The 17,513-nt window shown below is 43.2% G+C and overlaps 1 protein-coding gene across 3 annotated transcripts in view; it reads right to left on the reverse strand.

The window, feature by feature from the left end:
* Window positions 1-17,513, reverse strand: part of PLCE1 (phospholipase C epsilon 1) — a 310,776-nt gene that overhangs the window by 69,965 nt on the left and 223,298 nt on the right. For all 3 annotated transcript variants that reach the window (XR_009532808.1, XM_060101840.1, XM_060101830.1), the window contains exons 5-7: window positions 14,436-14,581; window positions 8,053-8,311; window positions 5,491-5,696 (exon numbers count right to left, since the gene is read on the reverse strand). Coding sequence is in view for 2 of the 3 variants with exons in the window: in XM_060101840.1 (XP_059957823.1) it covers window positions 5,491-5,696; window positions 8,053-8,311; window positions 14,436-14,581 (611 nt within the window). In the remaining variant the exon portion in view is untranslated. The remainder of the gene's footprint in view (window positions 1-5,490; window positions 5,697-8,052; window positions 8,312-14,435; window positions 14,582-17,513) is intronic.

Here is a 17,513-nt window from a genome sequence, read left to right on the forward strand (position 1 = left end):
CCTTGTTTTTGATGGTCTCGACAGTTTTGAGGAGCAGTGGTCAGGCATTTTGTAGAATGACCATCAATTAGAATTTGCCTGATAATTTTCTGATTTTCTCATAATTATTCTGGGGCTCTGGGTTCTGGGGAGGAAGACCACAGAGGCAGAGTGCCATTCTCATCACACCATATTCAGGGAACATACTATCAACACGACTTACTCTGTTGATGCTGACCTGGCTGAGGTAGTGTTGGTCATGTCCACTGCAAAGTTACTTAAAAAAAAAAAAAAGAACTCCTTTCTACACTGTAATCTTTGGAAGGAAGTCACTGCGTGCAGCCCACACTTAAGGAATTCTGCTCTACCTTCTAGAGGGTGGAGTGTATACATAAGTTATTTGGAATTCTTTTGCATGGGAGATTTGTCTCTTCTCCCCTATTTGTTTGTTTATTTATCATTTACGTATATGGACTCATGAATATTTATATAATACTTTGGGTTATAATCTAATATTACTTTATATTGTTGCTCAAATAGTTCCAGGTGGCAATCGGGAGCTCTTTCAGTTGGCTCTTGTAGTTCTTTGACATAACCTCATTATTATGGGTTTTTTTTCCTCAGCATTTCTTTAGTTTTTGGCACAAGATGCTCCAGGCTCATCTTGTGTATTTCCTGTCCCAGTCCTAGAATCAGCCATTTCTCCAAGAAGCTTTGCTTTCTTTCACTGAAGAATGTTATTAGAAATCAAAATTTGGGTGCTAGGTGCAAATCCACTCTTTTTTATGCACTTTTTTTTTTGTGGAGCACAGGCTCCGGACGCGCAGGCTCAGCGGCCATGGCTCACGGGCCCAGCCGCTCCGCGGCATGTGGGACCTTCCCGGACCGGGGCACAAACCTGTGTCCCCTTCATCGGCAGGTGGACTCTCAACCACTGTGCCACCAGGGAAGCCCTAAGGTGCAGCATTTTAAAGAGGGTCAACAATATCGGTTTTTTTTTTTTACATCTTTATTGGAGTATAATTGCTTTACAATGGTGTGTTAGTTTCTGCTGTACAACAAAGTGAATCAGCCATATGCATACACATGTCCCCATATCCCCTCCCTCTTGAGCCTCCCTCCCATTCTCCCTATCTCACCCCTCCAGGTCGTCACAAAGCATCGAGCTGACCTCCCTGTGCTATGCAGCAGCCTCCCACCAGCCATCCATTTTACATTTGGTTGTGTATATGTCAGTGCTACTCTCTCACTTAACAATATTGTTAAAAAGAACTTGCAGCTCCTATATGACCCAACACTCTTCTGTATACATGTAAATATTCTTAACTTCCATTTTCCTACAATGGTGCTATATGCTACTCTTATGCCTTCATGACATACTCACACAGGCAAAACTCATTATTCTTCATGTTGGTAAATTTGAAAAGTCATTATTAATGAGCTTTATCGGTCATATGAAATGTAATTGGAATATTTTTAGAATTCAGATGTTCCTAAACTACAGGAACCAGAAATTTAAAAAGTTGAGGGTTCTACAGTGACAAGAAATGCCTTAAACATTGTAGGAGAAAAGATCCTGCCTGCCTTGCAGTTGATCACGTGATCAGGTTCACGACCCAGCTCTGCTAGGCACCACTTAGGCAAGTGACTTCACCTCACCTCTCCAGGTACCACTTCCTCATTTGTACAGGGAGATGATGAGTTGGATGAGTTGACCTTAAGATCTCACTGACATTCTGAGATTCTTTCAACCCTGTTCCCTTCCTGCTGAGGTCTTCAACTTCTTATGATCATTTTTTCTGGGGTTTCTGTGAGTGTTCTGAATGGGTGTTCCGGCAAGAGTAGCTGAGATGTTTGAGAAAAATTATTAGAGCACCCTTCAGGCTGGGCGAACCAAAGGACCATGAGATTGCCCCTTCTTTCTTTGATGTCATTTTCACAGGGTTGGTGGCTGCCATAGGAACAGGGGCTGGAGGTTATTGTTTACAGAGTCTTTGTTTCAGCCAAATCAACAACAAAGCACAGTTCCCATGGGTTTTGGGATCTGGAAATCCCTTTTCCACGTACAACCCTGTGCTGGATATTCTAATGCGGGACTCTGGATCAGAAATGGATTCCCAAGTCCTGGCAGATGGTCCCAGAAACAGTGCTCACTGATCTGGTTTCTGTGAGTTTTATTAAATACCCTCACCCCCATCTTGTGCATTCAGTGGTTCTTTTCAAAACAGCAGTCATGTGGGGTAAGAAAACTTACTGGTACTGAGGTGCATAAATTTCAGTGTGAGGATTTCAATAGGACTTCACAGGTTTTGTAAAAGAAATATTTGCATTTTTGTGCTTCTTTTCCCTTTGTAAGAGTGCTTACAAGCGGAGTCTGGAAAATTAGAAGTGGAAGAGCAATGATCTTAGGATGTAGATGATAAAATGATTAAGGAGGAGACAAGGGAATAAGCAGAAAATTGGAAATAAAGATTTCATGAGAGGTGATGTTATGAGGTAAGAAATTTATCACTTGAAGGAATCCCAGGCAAAAGGAAAGGACTGTAAATGAAAGCTCAGAGGCTTGGTCTCTGAGGCTCAACCAAAGGTAGCATTCCTAAAAGTATTTTAGAAAGACTGACACCTGTAAGTAATATATACACACACACACGGCCCCAAGTGAAGGCTGTTATAAAACAGAGTCATGTGAAATTTTATCTATTCAGGGATGATGTATCCCTTATAGTAGGATTTAAGGAAGGAATTTCAGCCAGATCTCAGTATGAGGAACAGGCATGCTTCTCTCAAACATCTCTTTGATTTTTCTTTACAAATACTGTGAATCCCGATTCCCTCTTTCCTATGGTCACTATCTCAGAACAAAATTTAGTCACTGTAAAGCCTATACAGTATACATTTCTATATGTTTTATTTTTTCCTATCCTATTTTCCTTAATATCTTCAATTATTTATATTTATTCATATAAGCATCTACAAAATATTTTTCCTTTTCCTTAATATCCTCAATTATTTATATCTATTTTTGTAAGCATATACAAAATCTTTTGTGGGAGGATGTAGATATATACATAGATACCTGTGTATAGAGACAGGTAGATAGAGGTAGATATAGATTAAGGACTTAAGTGGCTATGAGATGCTTCTTTGTGCTTATTTGTAGATGGTCCTCTCTCTATACATAGAGTGGCACCAATGTCAGCAAAAATTAGTGAGAAAACTTTCAAATAATCTTTGACTTGAGATCAACTAAGAAGAACAATTGGTAGAAGCTACTTGTGAGATTTGAGCTTTAGGGATGAAGCATTGTGTTAAGGGCGGTAGTGGTTAATCTTTGAGCACCTGGGTCCTCTATGGTGGAATGAGCTAGGAAGCGAGTTTTGAAAAAAAGCCCAAAGACTTTGGAGAAACCTGGAATACAGGTTCACCTCCTTAATAATAGCAGTCGGGATTCAGACACAAGGCGTTCATTTGTGTGTTCACAACTGATTCTAAGGATCTAGCACTACAATTCCAAAAAAATTATTTTCTGAAAACACTGTCCTCCTTCCCAGTGTAGGCTCATACACACACACACAACCAGGAAAGGCTTTGCAAAACAAACAGCAATGTCTCACAAGGACTCGGAGACAACCGTAAGGTATGACACATGAGTACTCAACACAAATAAAACCTTTTGTGGCCAAGATGTCAGTCAGTAGATGTCATACCTTTGGATGGTGCTCAAGGATTCCTCCAGCTGGGCCAGGCTCTGCCATTTGAGTTGGGCTTGACCATGAGTAAATGGCCTTGAAGAGATGCAATGCCTGCCCTAAGACCACTGATTTCTGAACTTGTCATCTGGTCGTGGGTTAAGCAAGCATGTCTGGCTAGATTGCCATGCTTGTCAACAAATAGCAATTGAAACAACTGAGCAATTACAAAGCTGCAGATGCCACCTGAACGTGAGTTACCACCTGCCTTAGAATCATCAGAGGTTGGGGGGAGCTGCAACAGTGCTGATTTCTGGGTATGACTAACTCCAACCCTACTAACTCAGTATATTCGATTTAAAAATACGTTAATGCTCACCTCTGTGCCCCACCTAGTGATGAATAAAACCCTTTTTTAAATTTTATTTTTTTAATTGAAGTATAGTTGATTTATAAAGTATACTATGGATACTATTTACAAAGGATACTATATATCCTTTTTCATATTCTTTTTCATTATAGTTTATTACAAGATATTGAATATAGTTAGTTCCCTGTGTTACACAGTAGGACTTTGTTGTTTATCTATTTTGTATATAGTAGTTTATATCTGCTAACCCCAAACTCCTAATTTATCCCTCCCTCTGCCTTCCCTGTTTGGTAACCACAAATTTGTTTTTTATGTCTGTGAGTCTGTTTCTGCTTTGTAAATAAGTTAATTTGTAACATATTTTAGATTACACATATAAGTGATATCATATGATATTTGTCTTTGTATGACTTACTTCACTTGGTATGATAATCTCTAGTCCATCCATGTTGCTGCAAATGTCATTATTTCATTCTTTTTTATGGCTGAGCAGTATTCCACTGTATATATGCACCACAACTTCTTTATCCATTCATCTGTCAATGGACACTTAGGTGCATGTATATTTTCAAATTAGAGTTTTCTCCGGATATATGCCCAAGGAGTGTGGGATTGCTGGATCACATGGTAACTCTATTTTTAGTTTTTTAAGGGACCTCCATATTACAATAAAAACCATTCTTATAGAAGCTATGAAATAAAGGATCATGGTTGTAATCCTGAAATTTAATTTGTTAAATTTTTAGAAATGGCAGGATAGCTCTAATTTTTAAAAAGAGGTAACAGGGCTTCCCTGGTGGCGCAGTGGTTGAGAGTCCGCCTGCCGATGCAGGGAACACGGGTTCATGCCCCGGTCCGGGAAGATCCCACATGCCTCGGAGCGGCTGGGCCCGTGAGCCATGGCCGCTGAGCCTGCGCGTCCGGAGCCTGTGCTCCGCAACGGGAGAGGCCACAACAGTGAGAGGCCCACATACAGCCAAAAATAAAATAAAATAAAATAAAAAAATAAAAAGAGGTAACAGCAAGAAGTTAAATTATGAGCAGTAATTTTAGAACAGAGCAGCCAGATTAGACGGGTAAATCCTAATTCAGAATTGGTAAATTTTAAAGATAAAGAAGCATAGCTTACTGATAAAGGTGGTGAGTTTTTATTAGGTTTGATCTGAAACCAAACTGGAGTAGGAAAAAGAAGAAATGAGCATCCCAATTTTTTTTTTTTTTTTTTTTTGCGGTACGCGGGCCTCTCACTGCTGTGGCCTCTCCCACTGCGGAGCACAGGCTCCGGACGCGCAGGCTCAGCGGCCATGGCTCACGAGCCCAGCAGCTCCACAGCACGTGGGATCCTCCTGGACCGGGGTACGAACCCATGTGCCCTGCATCGGCAGGCGGACTCTCAACCACTGCGCCACCAGGGAAGCCCAAGCATCCCAATTTTTAAAATGTAAAACTTACTGCCATCGGGCTTTATCCTTCAAGGAATTTTTCCTAGAGCTGCTCCCCTCACTGGCGCTGTCCTCTTCCTCTGTCTCCAGACTTCGACTGCAGCTCCTGATGATCTGAAAGATGCTGTTGACGGTGGACTCCTTCTCTGAATTCTTTAAGCCATTCTGTCCCACTCGTTGTAAGAAATTATCTTGTCCACTATAATCGGCTACAAACTACAGAAAAATATATTGAGAATTTGTGATTGCAACTCCACATACTACATCTTAATAACCTACTTAGCTACGGAAACGAAATCGTAACAGTCATAAATAATGGCATTTGTGCCTATTTTACTGGGGGAAAGAAAACCTCCAGGAAAAACATTTTTTTCCTTTCACCGCATGAAATACCAAAACTCACTCTTGTTTCCACTAAGACAACTTTAGTCCCTCTAGTAATCAATACTCCACTTTGAATTTACAACATAAAAAGCAATATTATTTCAAGGTTCCTTAGGGAGAAGATTAACCACTTTACAGAGGAAGGACAGGGTTATTTTATCCTTGTAGTGAAAATTGAGAAAAACCATGACAAAAGTGTATTATTCTATGGACCTGGATAAAATTACTGGGGCCCAAGAAAATGATGGAGAAAGGGGGACATTTTGCTTTATTTCCCATATATTTGTAACACAGAGGCTTCCTGCTGGTTTAAAAGCTCTTATTGTCTGTATTTTTTATTTATTATTATTATTATTATTTTTTGAGGTATGCGGGCCTCTCACTGTTGTGGCCTCTCCCTTTGTGGAGCACAGGCTCCGGACGTGCAGGCTCAGCGGGCATGGCTCACGGGCCCAGCCACTCCGCGGCACGTGGGATCCTCCCGGACCGGGTCACGAACCCGTGTCCCCTGCGTCGGCAGGCGGACTCTCAACCACTGCGCCACCAGGGAACCCCTGTCTGTATTTTTGATCAGGAAGTTTCTCCCATCAGAAGTCAGAGTGAGACAGGCTGGGACCTGGGACCCTTTGCTGGGACCTGGGACCCTTTGCTGCAGTGATGGGACCTAGGACCCTTTGCTGCAGTGCTGGGACCGAGGAACCTTTGCTCCAGTGCTGCAGTGCTTGCACCTGGACACACCTCTCCTCCAGCAACAAAATACAAAGAAACTGTACGGGACTAAAAATAACCGGGTGCATGCACAGTTGGGGCAAATTCTAGACCCAAAAGATACAAAGAGACCAAAAAAACCCAACTGCCACTTTTGAAGAGTGGGGAGCAAAAGCAGGGTACTGAGCATGCCCCATGCACACAGCACCACCAGAGGGGTTGGCAAAACACCTAAGCCACCCCTCTGGCCCAACCCCTGGACACATGCCTACCCTCACCCCATATAAGGAAAAAGCTCTACCCATCCCCGCTCAGGGAGCAAGCAAGCAGGGGAACCTATCGTTTGTTCTCACTCCCCCTTGCTGCAGCAGGGGCCCCAATAAAGCCTTGCCTGAATTTCTTGTCTGGCCTCTACTCAATTTCTATTGATTGGGGAAGGCCAAGAACCCTGGTCGGTAACAAGAGGGGCAGCTAGGCCATGAGATAGGGTGTTCCTGCCTTCTGAGACTTGAGGGAGGCGGTGTGGGTGCAGCTTGGGGGGGCTTGCTTTAAGCTTTCTCCTCCATTTCTTGCACTTTATCCCCCCCTCATAAGCCAGGGAGATGCAAGCCAGTAGTGCTGCCGGCACCTGTCAGAGGTTCTGTCTCCCTGATACCAGGCGATGCTTTTATTCCCTGGTGACCTGGAAGAGGCTGCAGTTTTAGGAAGTTTTCCCACTGCCACTGAGAAGGGCTGTGTGTGAGTGTGAGAGTGTGTGTGTGTAAGGTCAGCAGTGGGTGCTGTCACCATGGTGAGAATGACTCTAGATTTCGGTGTGGGACTTCCAGGTATGGGCTTCCTCAAAACTCTCTGTAAAGTTCCCACCTTTTAGTCCCTTCTTTCGTTTCTAAACACTATATAAGAGATTTCCATATCTTCTTCTGTTTCTCAGTGCCCCTTCTCTCCAACGCCCAATGCTCTGTCCAAGCTCTGTGGTCTTCTCCACGCTGGGGGTCAGGAATGAGAAGCAATGGGCCGGGGGGAACAGAGGCAGTGCGATCAGGAGCCCGGAGCTCGTCCTTAAAAGACGTACCAGATTCCCACAGAGGAGGAAAGGAAGGCAGTGTTGACTTCCCTTCAGTCTTTCTTCCACTGATCCAAAAAAGTTACCACTCTCGCTTGACTTCTCATATCCCCTGCACCCAGACATTCCCACCCAATAAGAGAGAAGAAAACCCCATCAACCTTTAAAAAAAAATCAGGAAACAATACCCATTTGCACTTGTACTTTCACACTGCCCCATTAAAGCTAACTTAATATTAAGCCCCAACAGTGTTAGTTGGCATTCTTTTCTCTGGAACGTTCAAGGACCTGGTACCCAACACAACAGTGACAATGGATAACCCTGGGCTCAGAAAGTTCTCTTTTCTGGCTTTAGTGAGTGACAAGCCAGGCGGCAACAACGACTCTCCAGACCATGAGGATTTTGAAAGGCCTCACCTCTAGAGTTTCTTCTTGGGAATTGTACCTCGGGCAAAGCTTCATGAGGCCGGAGGCTCCATCAAGCACCTCACAGAGCTCCTTCAGAAACACCCCGCAGAACGGAACCACCTTACAGCCGGGGATGTGCAGTGCCCGAGTCACCACCTTCCTGTACTCGCAGGAAGATTCATGCTGGGCCATGGCGTCCTTCAGGCTTCTCATCGTCTCCAGGTCAGACTGGTCCATAAATTGCCACATTTTTAAAACTTTTCTTGACCTATTGCAAGTCAATGACATTTTTTATTTTAGACTGAAGGAGAAATAATATAATTTACAGTAAATAGCCTAAATTCCATACAAAATTCATTTTATTTCATGTTTTCTTTCTGTTTTAATATTTATTTAGGATTCCCCAGATGATATGAATATTACTTTAATAAACTGAAACACAAAATTAAATAGGACAGATACATACAAAAATACATGTGGGTGGTGTATTGGTGGTGCAGTGGTTAAGAATCTGCCTGCTAATGCAGGGGACACGGGTTCAATCCCTGGTCCGGGAAGATCCCACATGCCGCAGAGCAACTAAGCCTGTGTGCCACAACTACTGAGCCCACGCGCTGCAACTACTGAAGCCCACATGCTCTAGGGCCCGCGTGCTGCATCTACTGAGGTTGCGAGCTGCAACTACTAGTGCCCACGTGCCTGCAAGCCCGTGCTCCACAACAAGAGAAGCCACCGCAATGAGAAGCCTGCGCACCTCAACGAAGAGTGGCCCCCGCTCGCCGCAACTAGAGAAAGCCAGCGCGCAGCAACGAAGATCCAATGCAGCCAAAAAACAAACACACGTGTAGGAGGAGTTAATTTCGGAAGGTGGGCACTGAACTTAAGTTTGAGTTTTTCTGATTTCCCAAAAGGGAAACTTCCTGGGTAATATGGTTTCTACAAGTATTTATGGAGGATCACCTGCAGAAAATGTGTTCCATCCACTCCTCTTGATCTTTTAAATGTCATTGGATTAGGCCAGTCCCGCAGTGATACCCACGAAGCCTGTTTTGACCTCTTCTGTTGAATTGCTTCTACTGAATCCAGCTTTGACATTAAGTCACTGGCCTGTCTTAAGGAACATTATCTTAAAGTATTATTTGCAGAATAGGATATTAAATGAGATTTTTCCTATTTTGAAATTGCTGCTGAGAACAACAGCTGACATTGAGCCCCACCTTCTAAAGAGAGGCAGCGGGTTGGCACCAGGAGACCCAAACTGCTCTGCCCTCAGAGGTCTCCTACCCTCCATCAGCAGAGGAACTGGGTCTGAGCAGCCACGTAGGGAATGCTTCTTTGGAGAGGGCTGTCAGGGCACCACATGTGAGAAGGAGGAAATCACCCAAGTGCAGGGGCTTCAAGGGAACTCCATGGAGAGGCTGATCCATGTCCCGGCAGTTTGTTGGTCAGAGACTGACTGGTGTGTGATTTGCTTGGGGAAGTCTAACGATGAGAGGCTGCCTTGAGCTGCCTGATAGCAGCATGAGGGAGAAGGTTCCAGCGGGCATGGCTCGCATTTGCAGACTCTGGGTGGGCAAAGCGCTGGGTGTTTCTGTGAGTCAGGAATGGACTCTGAGAGTCAGTGGGGCCTGAGTTATCTTGAAAGGTCTGCCGGTGAGGTGACCTTAGTGGAAAGAGTCTGTGAGGGTAGGACTTCCAGAACTAGACACTGTAGCAGGGAGGACTGAGTAGTCAGCCAGGCCAGAGGTGCACTGCCCCTTACCAGGTAACGGTGCAGGGAGGTGGTTATGGGACAGTGGGTGAAGTTAAGGCAGGTAACTAGGAAGTAACCCTGAAACCACCCCTCATGGCTCTCAGTGGGGGCTCCAAGGCCAGATCACCACTGCCCCAGTCAAGTAACATGGGCTCCCTTTACCCCTCTACCCTTCTCCTCTCCTCTCCTGCCCATTTTTTCTGCAGGGACTCTGAGTTGGAGGGAGAGGGAGAGAAAAGATAAACCATATCTTCCCACACTCCCGCAGCTTTCTGAGACTGGTTGGGCTGCAAAATTGGGGAAAGAGTGAAGCTTTAAATGAGAAGTTGAAGTTTTGATTTATATCAGACTGGATTAAAAGATCATTATGTAATATCTAAGATATCCAAAAGGCATAAAGAAGCACAACATGACAAGCACCCACACATCAACCTCAGTTTAAAAAAATAAAGCATTAATAATCTGATAGAGGCCCCAGTGGATTCCTCCATGAGCATATCCTCCTCCCTCTCTCACCACAGGGGACCACAACTGCGACTTGAGAGCTCTCCTTCCCTTACAATTCCTGATGCTTTCCCAACACAGGCAGATATCGCTAAGCAGTTTGTAGAACTGTTTGTGCATTTTTAAACTTCATACAAATGGTGTCACGCTGTAGGTATTCTCAGGCAACCTGCTTTTGTGGCATTGCCGTACGATTCTCAGGTTCATTCACGCTCACGGGCGTAGGTGAATGAGACTGCTTATTAACCACAGAAGTGACGGGGAAAGACCCAGAGTCCCCAGAGACATGACCCAGAGTTGGGGGAAGGAGAGCCAATTGGCAGGTTTGAAAGATAGTGAGGTCAGAAAAATAAAACTGTCTCCTGATTTCACCCCATTAAGTTCAGCTTGTTCTATAACCAGTTCCTTATAAGGTGGTGAGAATCCTTTTGGGGCCATGGAGTAGAGGTTTAAATAAATGAAGTGAATACATGAATGAGACTTGGTTCTCATTATTTAATCATCCTTCTTTCAGTGAGTAATGGAGCCGTCATAGTACTCTGGGGGGCAAAAGACAAACCTCAGTAAAGATCAATGATTTTTTGTTAGATTGAGAATTGACACTTTTAAAAAACCTTTATTTCTTTTTATGATTATAAAGGTAGTAGATGCCCATCGTAGACAATCTGGAAAATACCAAAAATATAGAAAATCCATCCATAGTTCTTCCACCCACAGACAACATTAGGTATATTTCCTTCCAGTATTTATTGTATTTGTGTCTCTCTGGTCTAAACATTTTATAAATTTTGTTGTATAAATATTGCTGAGGTTATTAAGTATAGACTGCTTTGTTCCCACGTAGTTTTACGTATTTTATGTTACTTGTTTTCCAGTGATATTAAAAATTTTTTATAAACATAATTTTTGGTGGCTAAATAATATTCCATTGTATGACTGCATCATGTTATTTCCTTCATTTTTCTATTGTTGTTCATTTGGGTTATTTTATTTTATTATTTTAAAATTGAGGTGTAGTTGACACTTGGGTTATTTTATATTGTTATTAAAATTGAGTAAATCTTGTTATATGTAAATCTTTGTACTTCTAATTGTTTCCTGTAAACAGCTGAGAATTTAGTTTGAGGAAGCAAAATGTACAAAATATACAGAAAAGCAGTCACTTAACAGTAAGCACCCCCTTCTCATATAATCATTTTAAAAATAAAAAACTTTCAGTTATCTTGGTGTAGTTCAATTACCTGTAATCTAAATATTTTCAAACCTGAAAGTACACACATGAGCTCTTCCTCCATTATCATTCCTTCATAAGGACATCTAGCAACTTACCTCCTGTATATATTGTTCCAGCCAAAGAGCTATTAAACTTGGTACTTTTACCCATCTATTTGTAAAGATCAGTTCAGTTTTAAGCCAAATATAGGAGCATGAAACTAGGTCGCAGTGGGTCTGGGGTGCCCAGGAATCAGTGGTGAGGTTAGCTCGTTTGGGGTTATTCCTCATCTAAGAAAGAGTTACCTGACTCTATGGACTTCTTGGATTTTGAATTCAAACTAAGTTGGGTCTAAAAGTCCCATTCACCCAAGGCCTCCAAGGGTCATTCTGAGGCCATTCTTGTATCAAGAGAGTCTCTAATAGAGCGGTCTCCAACTTTTTTGGCACCAGAGACCGGTTTCGTGGAAGACAATTTTTCCACGGAACAGGGGTGGGCGGGGGGATGGTTTTGGGATGATTCACGCACATTACATTTATTCTGCACTTTATTTCTATTATTATTACACTGTAATATATAATGAAATAATTATACAACTCACCACAATGCAGAATCAGTGGGAGCCCTGAGCTTGTTTTCCTGCAACTAGATGGTCCCATCTGGGGGTGACGGGAGACAGTGACACCTGAATTATGTTGCTTATGTCCAGTCTACTCCATAAGATGCAGCTTAACTGTCACTTGCCACTCACTGATGGGGTTTTGCTATGAGTCTGCAAGCAACTGACTTATTATAGTCTCTGTGTAGTCAAACCTCTTTGCTAATGATAATCTGTATTTGTAGCCGCTCCCCAGCTCTAGCATCACTGTCTCAGCTCCACGTCAAATCATCAGGCATTAGATTCTCATAAGGAGTGCACAACCTAGATCCCTCTCATGTGCAGTTCACAGTGGGTTTCGAGCTCCTATGAGAATCTAATGCTGCCACTGATCTCACAGGAGGTGGAGCTCAGGTGGTAATGCGAGCGATGGGGAGTAGCTGTAAATACAGATGAAGCTTCTCTCGCTCACCTGCCACTCACCTCCTGCTGTGCGGTCCAGTTCCTAACAGGCCATGGACCACTATCGGTTGGAGACCTCTGCTCTAATACATGGTATGTGGCAGCCAACCTCCAAAGATCCACACTTCCTGCTGCAGTGTGGTCCCCACACATCATGAATCAGTGCTGGTCCTATGTTACCAGTCCAATATGGCAGAAGAGACAGTGTATTACTCCTGAGGCCAGGACATAAAAGGTACTGCAGCTTCTGCCTTGTTCTTTTAGATCGTTCACTGTGGAGGGAGACAGCTGCCAAGCTGTGAGGACAGTGACATCCCGAAGAGAAGATGTGAAGTCGCCAGACAAGAGTCTGCACCAATTTTCCAGTCAAATACAGAGGATAAGCACCATTAAAATAGAACTGTTTTATCATAATATGATCATTCTTTTTTTTAAAGAAAAGTAACACAAATTCTTTGTAGAAAATTTATCACAAAGAGAATCAAATCATCTGGATAAAGCCTCCTATTCTCCCAGTATTTTTCCTTCTTTCGAGCTATGCTTGGTGCATTTGTATGACCATTTAAAATGCCAATGACATGATCATTCGAGTTTATTCTTAGTTGAGAAAGTTCAAAAGGACAGAAAAATTTCCAACTCAGAATTTTCCCCTCCACCCCCAACCCTGAATCCCTATGTAGGGCCTGGAGAATCAAAGAAAAACCTTGAAATCTTATGAAGCAAGATCTATTTATAGATCTATCTATAGATTTATAGAACCCTCAATGGGAAGGTGAATCTCAGACAACAACAACAACAGCAATCACAGGTCCTCTTTCTGGAGCCTTACTACATGCCAGACACACATACTCAACACTTTACATTATCACATTAAATCCTATGTAAAGGGGTAGGTGCTTCTCATTATTGTCCCCATTTACAGATGAAGAAACTGAGGCTCAGTGAAGTCAAGTAACTTGCCCAGATCACACAGCTATTCGGGGTGGGGGGAGCCAGGATTTGATTCTCTGCTATTCTCATTCGACCATTCATACTCATCTCCTTCACACCACACTTTCACCTGCAAGAGTGAGAAGCAGCTACTTTGTGCAAGGTAACTGAAGCTGAAACAGAATAAGGCAGGAGGCTTTATTGGCAGAAGGGTGATCTTATTATTAGCTTGATGGAGAAGGCGTAAGAGCAGGATATCACAGAGGTTAAGGGCACGGACTCTGAACTCAAGGTGGCCTGCCGTCACAGCCCAGCCATGCCAGGTGACCTTGGGCGAATGACTTAATTTCTTCTTACCTTAGTTAGAAGTTTCTTCTTTTGTATGGTGTGGGAATAATAATAGTATCTACCTCAAAAACTGTTCTGAGAGTTAAAAGATTTAATGCCTGGAACACGCTTAGCCCAATGCTTGACACATAGTAAGTGTTCAATAAAAATGAGAGCTAACATTATTCAATGCTTATTATCAGTGGTGGCCACTGTTATTTTTAAGGGCAGCCAGTAGTTGGGAGCTTATAGTGCTGGGGTAATTCGTAAGGCAGAGCTGGGAAGAGATAGGTTACAGTGGGGCTTACAGGGCAGGCAGGGGAAGAGACAGGTCAGTGATGGGGTTGATGGAGTTATGCAATCAGATACTTAGCTTGGCCAAGAGCATGGGATCGGAGCAGACCCAGCGAATTAGGATCGTGACTTCTGAATTCTGCAGCATCTTTGAGGGACACGGATTGTGGTGCTAGCAGAGGTTATTTCCCCCAAATAATCACGACCAATTGCCTGGTTTGGGTAAATATGGTTACCCAGACAATTAATTCAGTGCCATGCAGCTGGTAAGAGGAAACCCCCCAGAAAACCATATTCCCCACTGCCCATACCTGAGGCCGGCCAAGAACTCCATGACGGCATTGTAGTTGCCCATGTTCCAGCAGCATTTGGCCACGTGCACCAAATACGAGAAGACTTCTCGCTTCTCCTCCATGGAGCCCGCCGTGAGGATCAGCCACGTCACCCAGGAGCTCACCTGCAGAATGCAGAGAGGGGCATCCACTGAAACCATGAGCTGGAAGCTTGATACATACTTTTCCATAAGAAAAATGTTATTTTTTTAAAAAGTCAGTTTAGTATTAGGAAATGAAGGACCCAGCCAAGAGACTGAATTGAAGCTCTAGCTCCATCACTGCTTTGCAATGGAATTAACCTCTCTGTATTCTTCATCTTCATCTTTAAAATGAGGCTGAAAGGTAATTTATACAATCCCTTTTCAGCTATAAAATTCCATGAGACCATAAGAAAACAAGGCCTAAGGATAACTATGATTTAAATGTATGTGACTGAAAGAGCAAGAATAAATGCAATCAATGCACTTAGCCCATAAATGAAAGTCCATTTGTCAAATAGTAAAATGTGTAATATTAAATGAAAAAATGCAAAAAATTTTTTTTGAACTGTCTTTCACAAAAGCATTATCTATTATGTTCCTCAAATGACTAAATAATAGAACCAATATAGCACTTCATATATGTTAACGCATGTATCTCTCACAACAATCCTAAGAGTCAGGAACTATAACTATGTTCATTTTATAGATGACGAATGAAGGACAGAGGCCCTAAGAGCCTTGCTCAAGGTCCTCAACCAATAGGTGGCAAAGCCTGAATTTGAACCGAGGTGTGTGGCCCAGAGGTGTCCCTATTAACCACTCACTAAATGCCTAATGTATATACTGTTCTCCTGCCCTAGGCTTAAATTTAGTCTAAAGTGATTTGTCTTTTCTACCACACAGACTGGAGTATAATAATAATAATAATAATAATCTACTACTAAAGTCCCCCCTTTATGGTATGCAGCCTCAAAATCCTTTGCTTAATCGCTAAGATTATTTTGCTGCTACCTGTACTTTGGTGCTTGAACACTAGTGTTCACTTACATTACTTTCTCCATCCTGGCTAAGGTCTGGGCTGATAAGTTCAGTTGTTAATAGATCAAAGCCTTGGTCTTGACCCCACATGGCCCATTAGTTGTACTTGGTTTAGCAACAGTGCTGAAACCTGGGGAGCAACTAATTTCCCTGGCTTGAGCGAGAGTGAAGCCTGAACAGAGAAGCCTGCAGGGAAAAAAAGAGTTCAAGGTCTAAGGGAACCACTTCCTTGACTCCCTCCATCCAAACAAAATGAAAGGAATGAATGGCATTTAGTGCTGGCAGCAACCACAGAGGGCAGTCCAACCCCATTCTTCCAGATCAAGAATCCAAGGCTCATGGGAGAAATGATTTGCCAAGGTCACAATTCTTGATGTCAAAGCTAGGACTCCCAGACTGGTGCTCTTTCAGCTGATGAAGGGAGCTAGTTTTTGCTTTTTTTTTTTTTTTTTTCGGTACGCAGGCCTTTCACTGTTGTGGCCTCTCCTGTTGCGGAGCACAGGCTCCGGACGTGCAGGCTCAGCGGCCATGGCTCACGGGCCCAGCCGCTCCGCGGCATGTGGGATCTTCCCGGACCGGGGCACAAACCCATGTCCCCTGCATCGGCAGGTGGACTCTCAACCACTGCACCACCAGGGAAGCCCGGGAGCTAGTTTTTGTAAACTTGGCACTGGTAGGTCCTTCTAAGCACTCAATAAGAGATGCACATTTGAAGACAGAGATGGAATCAAAGGAGAAGGTACCGAGAAGAGTACCAAAAAATGATTAAAAAAATGAAAAAAGCAGAACAGATTAATGCTAAACATGTCTTTCCTCTCCCTACACAAAAACAAATAGGGAAATAGCAACAGAGAGTTTCAGTGCTAAAACAGGGTTATAATCTGGTAGCAGCCAGGAGCACTGCAGTAACAATCCGTCTCTTCCCTTCTGAAATTTGCTGAAGCAAAATGTGATGGGCCACCTGCCACCCCTGAGCCCAGCACGAGGCCAGTGGGCTCTAAGCAGGCACCACTGATCTCTACCTGCTCTGGACTTGGCTGAACTCTCGTGAAACATCAGGAGAACAGATCTGGAATCAGACCCCTAGGACAAGCCATAGTCCAGATCATCCTGCAAGGAATTAAAAGCCTCTTGGAAGAAGATAACCATTCGTTTGATCTCCTTGGACTGCTCTGAGCACACAGGAGCCCTTTGGGATTCCCAAAACCAGTCCCTCTCCTGCGGCTGTGAGCAATCTCTGGCTCACTGTCTCCAAGCTTTGTCCCTTCACCTGGTTACCCAGCCAAAAGTCACCAGGCTGGTGAAACTCTGGCTCTCTAGACCAAGACATTATTTTGCCAGTAAAGACTAAGTGTCATTAATGCTTCCAACCAATTCTTCCTTTGGTGTGATTAGTTTGATAAGCCCTATCCTGCTCTAAGAAATCATCAGAAAACACTCAGAATCATAACATCATTGACTCTGAGCTAGAAATCCAAATCCATCTCCTTAAAATAAAAATGAAACCCTGAAAAGTTAAAATGGTTCTTCAAAGACACCCGACGCATTAGTTCTTGAGGCCTCTGCCTATATTCTTTCTATGGCTTTAGCTCCTTTCCTGTTGAAATTGATGGCAAATCAGTGTCTTTGCAAAGTCTCTGTACTTTCAGGCTATTCTGGTACCACACAGTGACTTATTAGTGTAGTGACCTGAAAGGGTTAACATATCTTTCCTTGGAGAGACCTGCTTCACAGAGCAGACACAGACCACCAAGTGGTTTGTGCCTCAGTCCTGATCACACAACCAGATTTATTTCCTATCAGTCAAATCATTTTTCATATACTTTCCCACAATGCTAGGAAAAAAACAGTGATAGCCATATTTCACATGGAAACCTAATTTAAGCCAACTGTTCTGTCTCTGAGTGTGAGTCCCCAGGGCTTGGTTATTGAGATTACGTAAGCACTGTTATTACAAACACACAAACACACACACACCCCAACATCTGCTTACAGACTTCAGGGACAATTCTTATTGTGGCCTAATGTATTCATA

This window comes from Mesoplodon densirostris, chromosome 1, assembly GCF_025265405.1.
Source record: "Mesoplodon densirostris isolate mMesDen1 chromosome 1, mMesDen1 primary haplotype, whole genome shotgun sequence".
Lineage (NCBI taxonomy): Eukaryota > Metazoa > Chordata > Mammalia > Artiodactyla > Ziphiidae > Mesoplodon > Mesoplodon densirostris.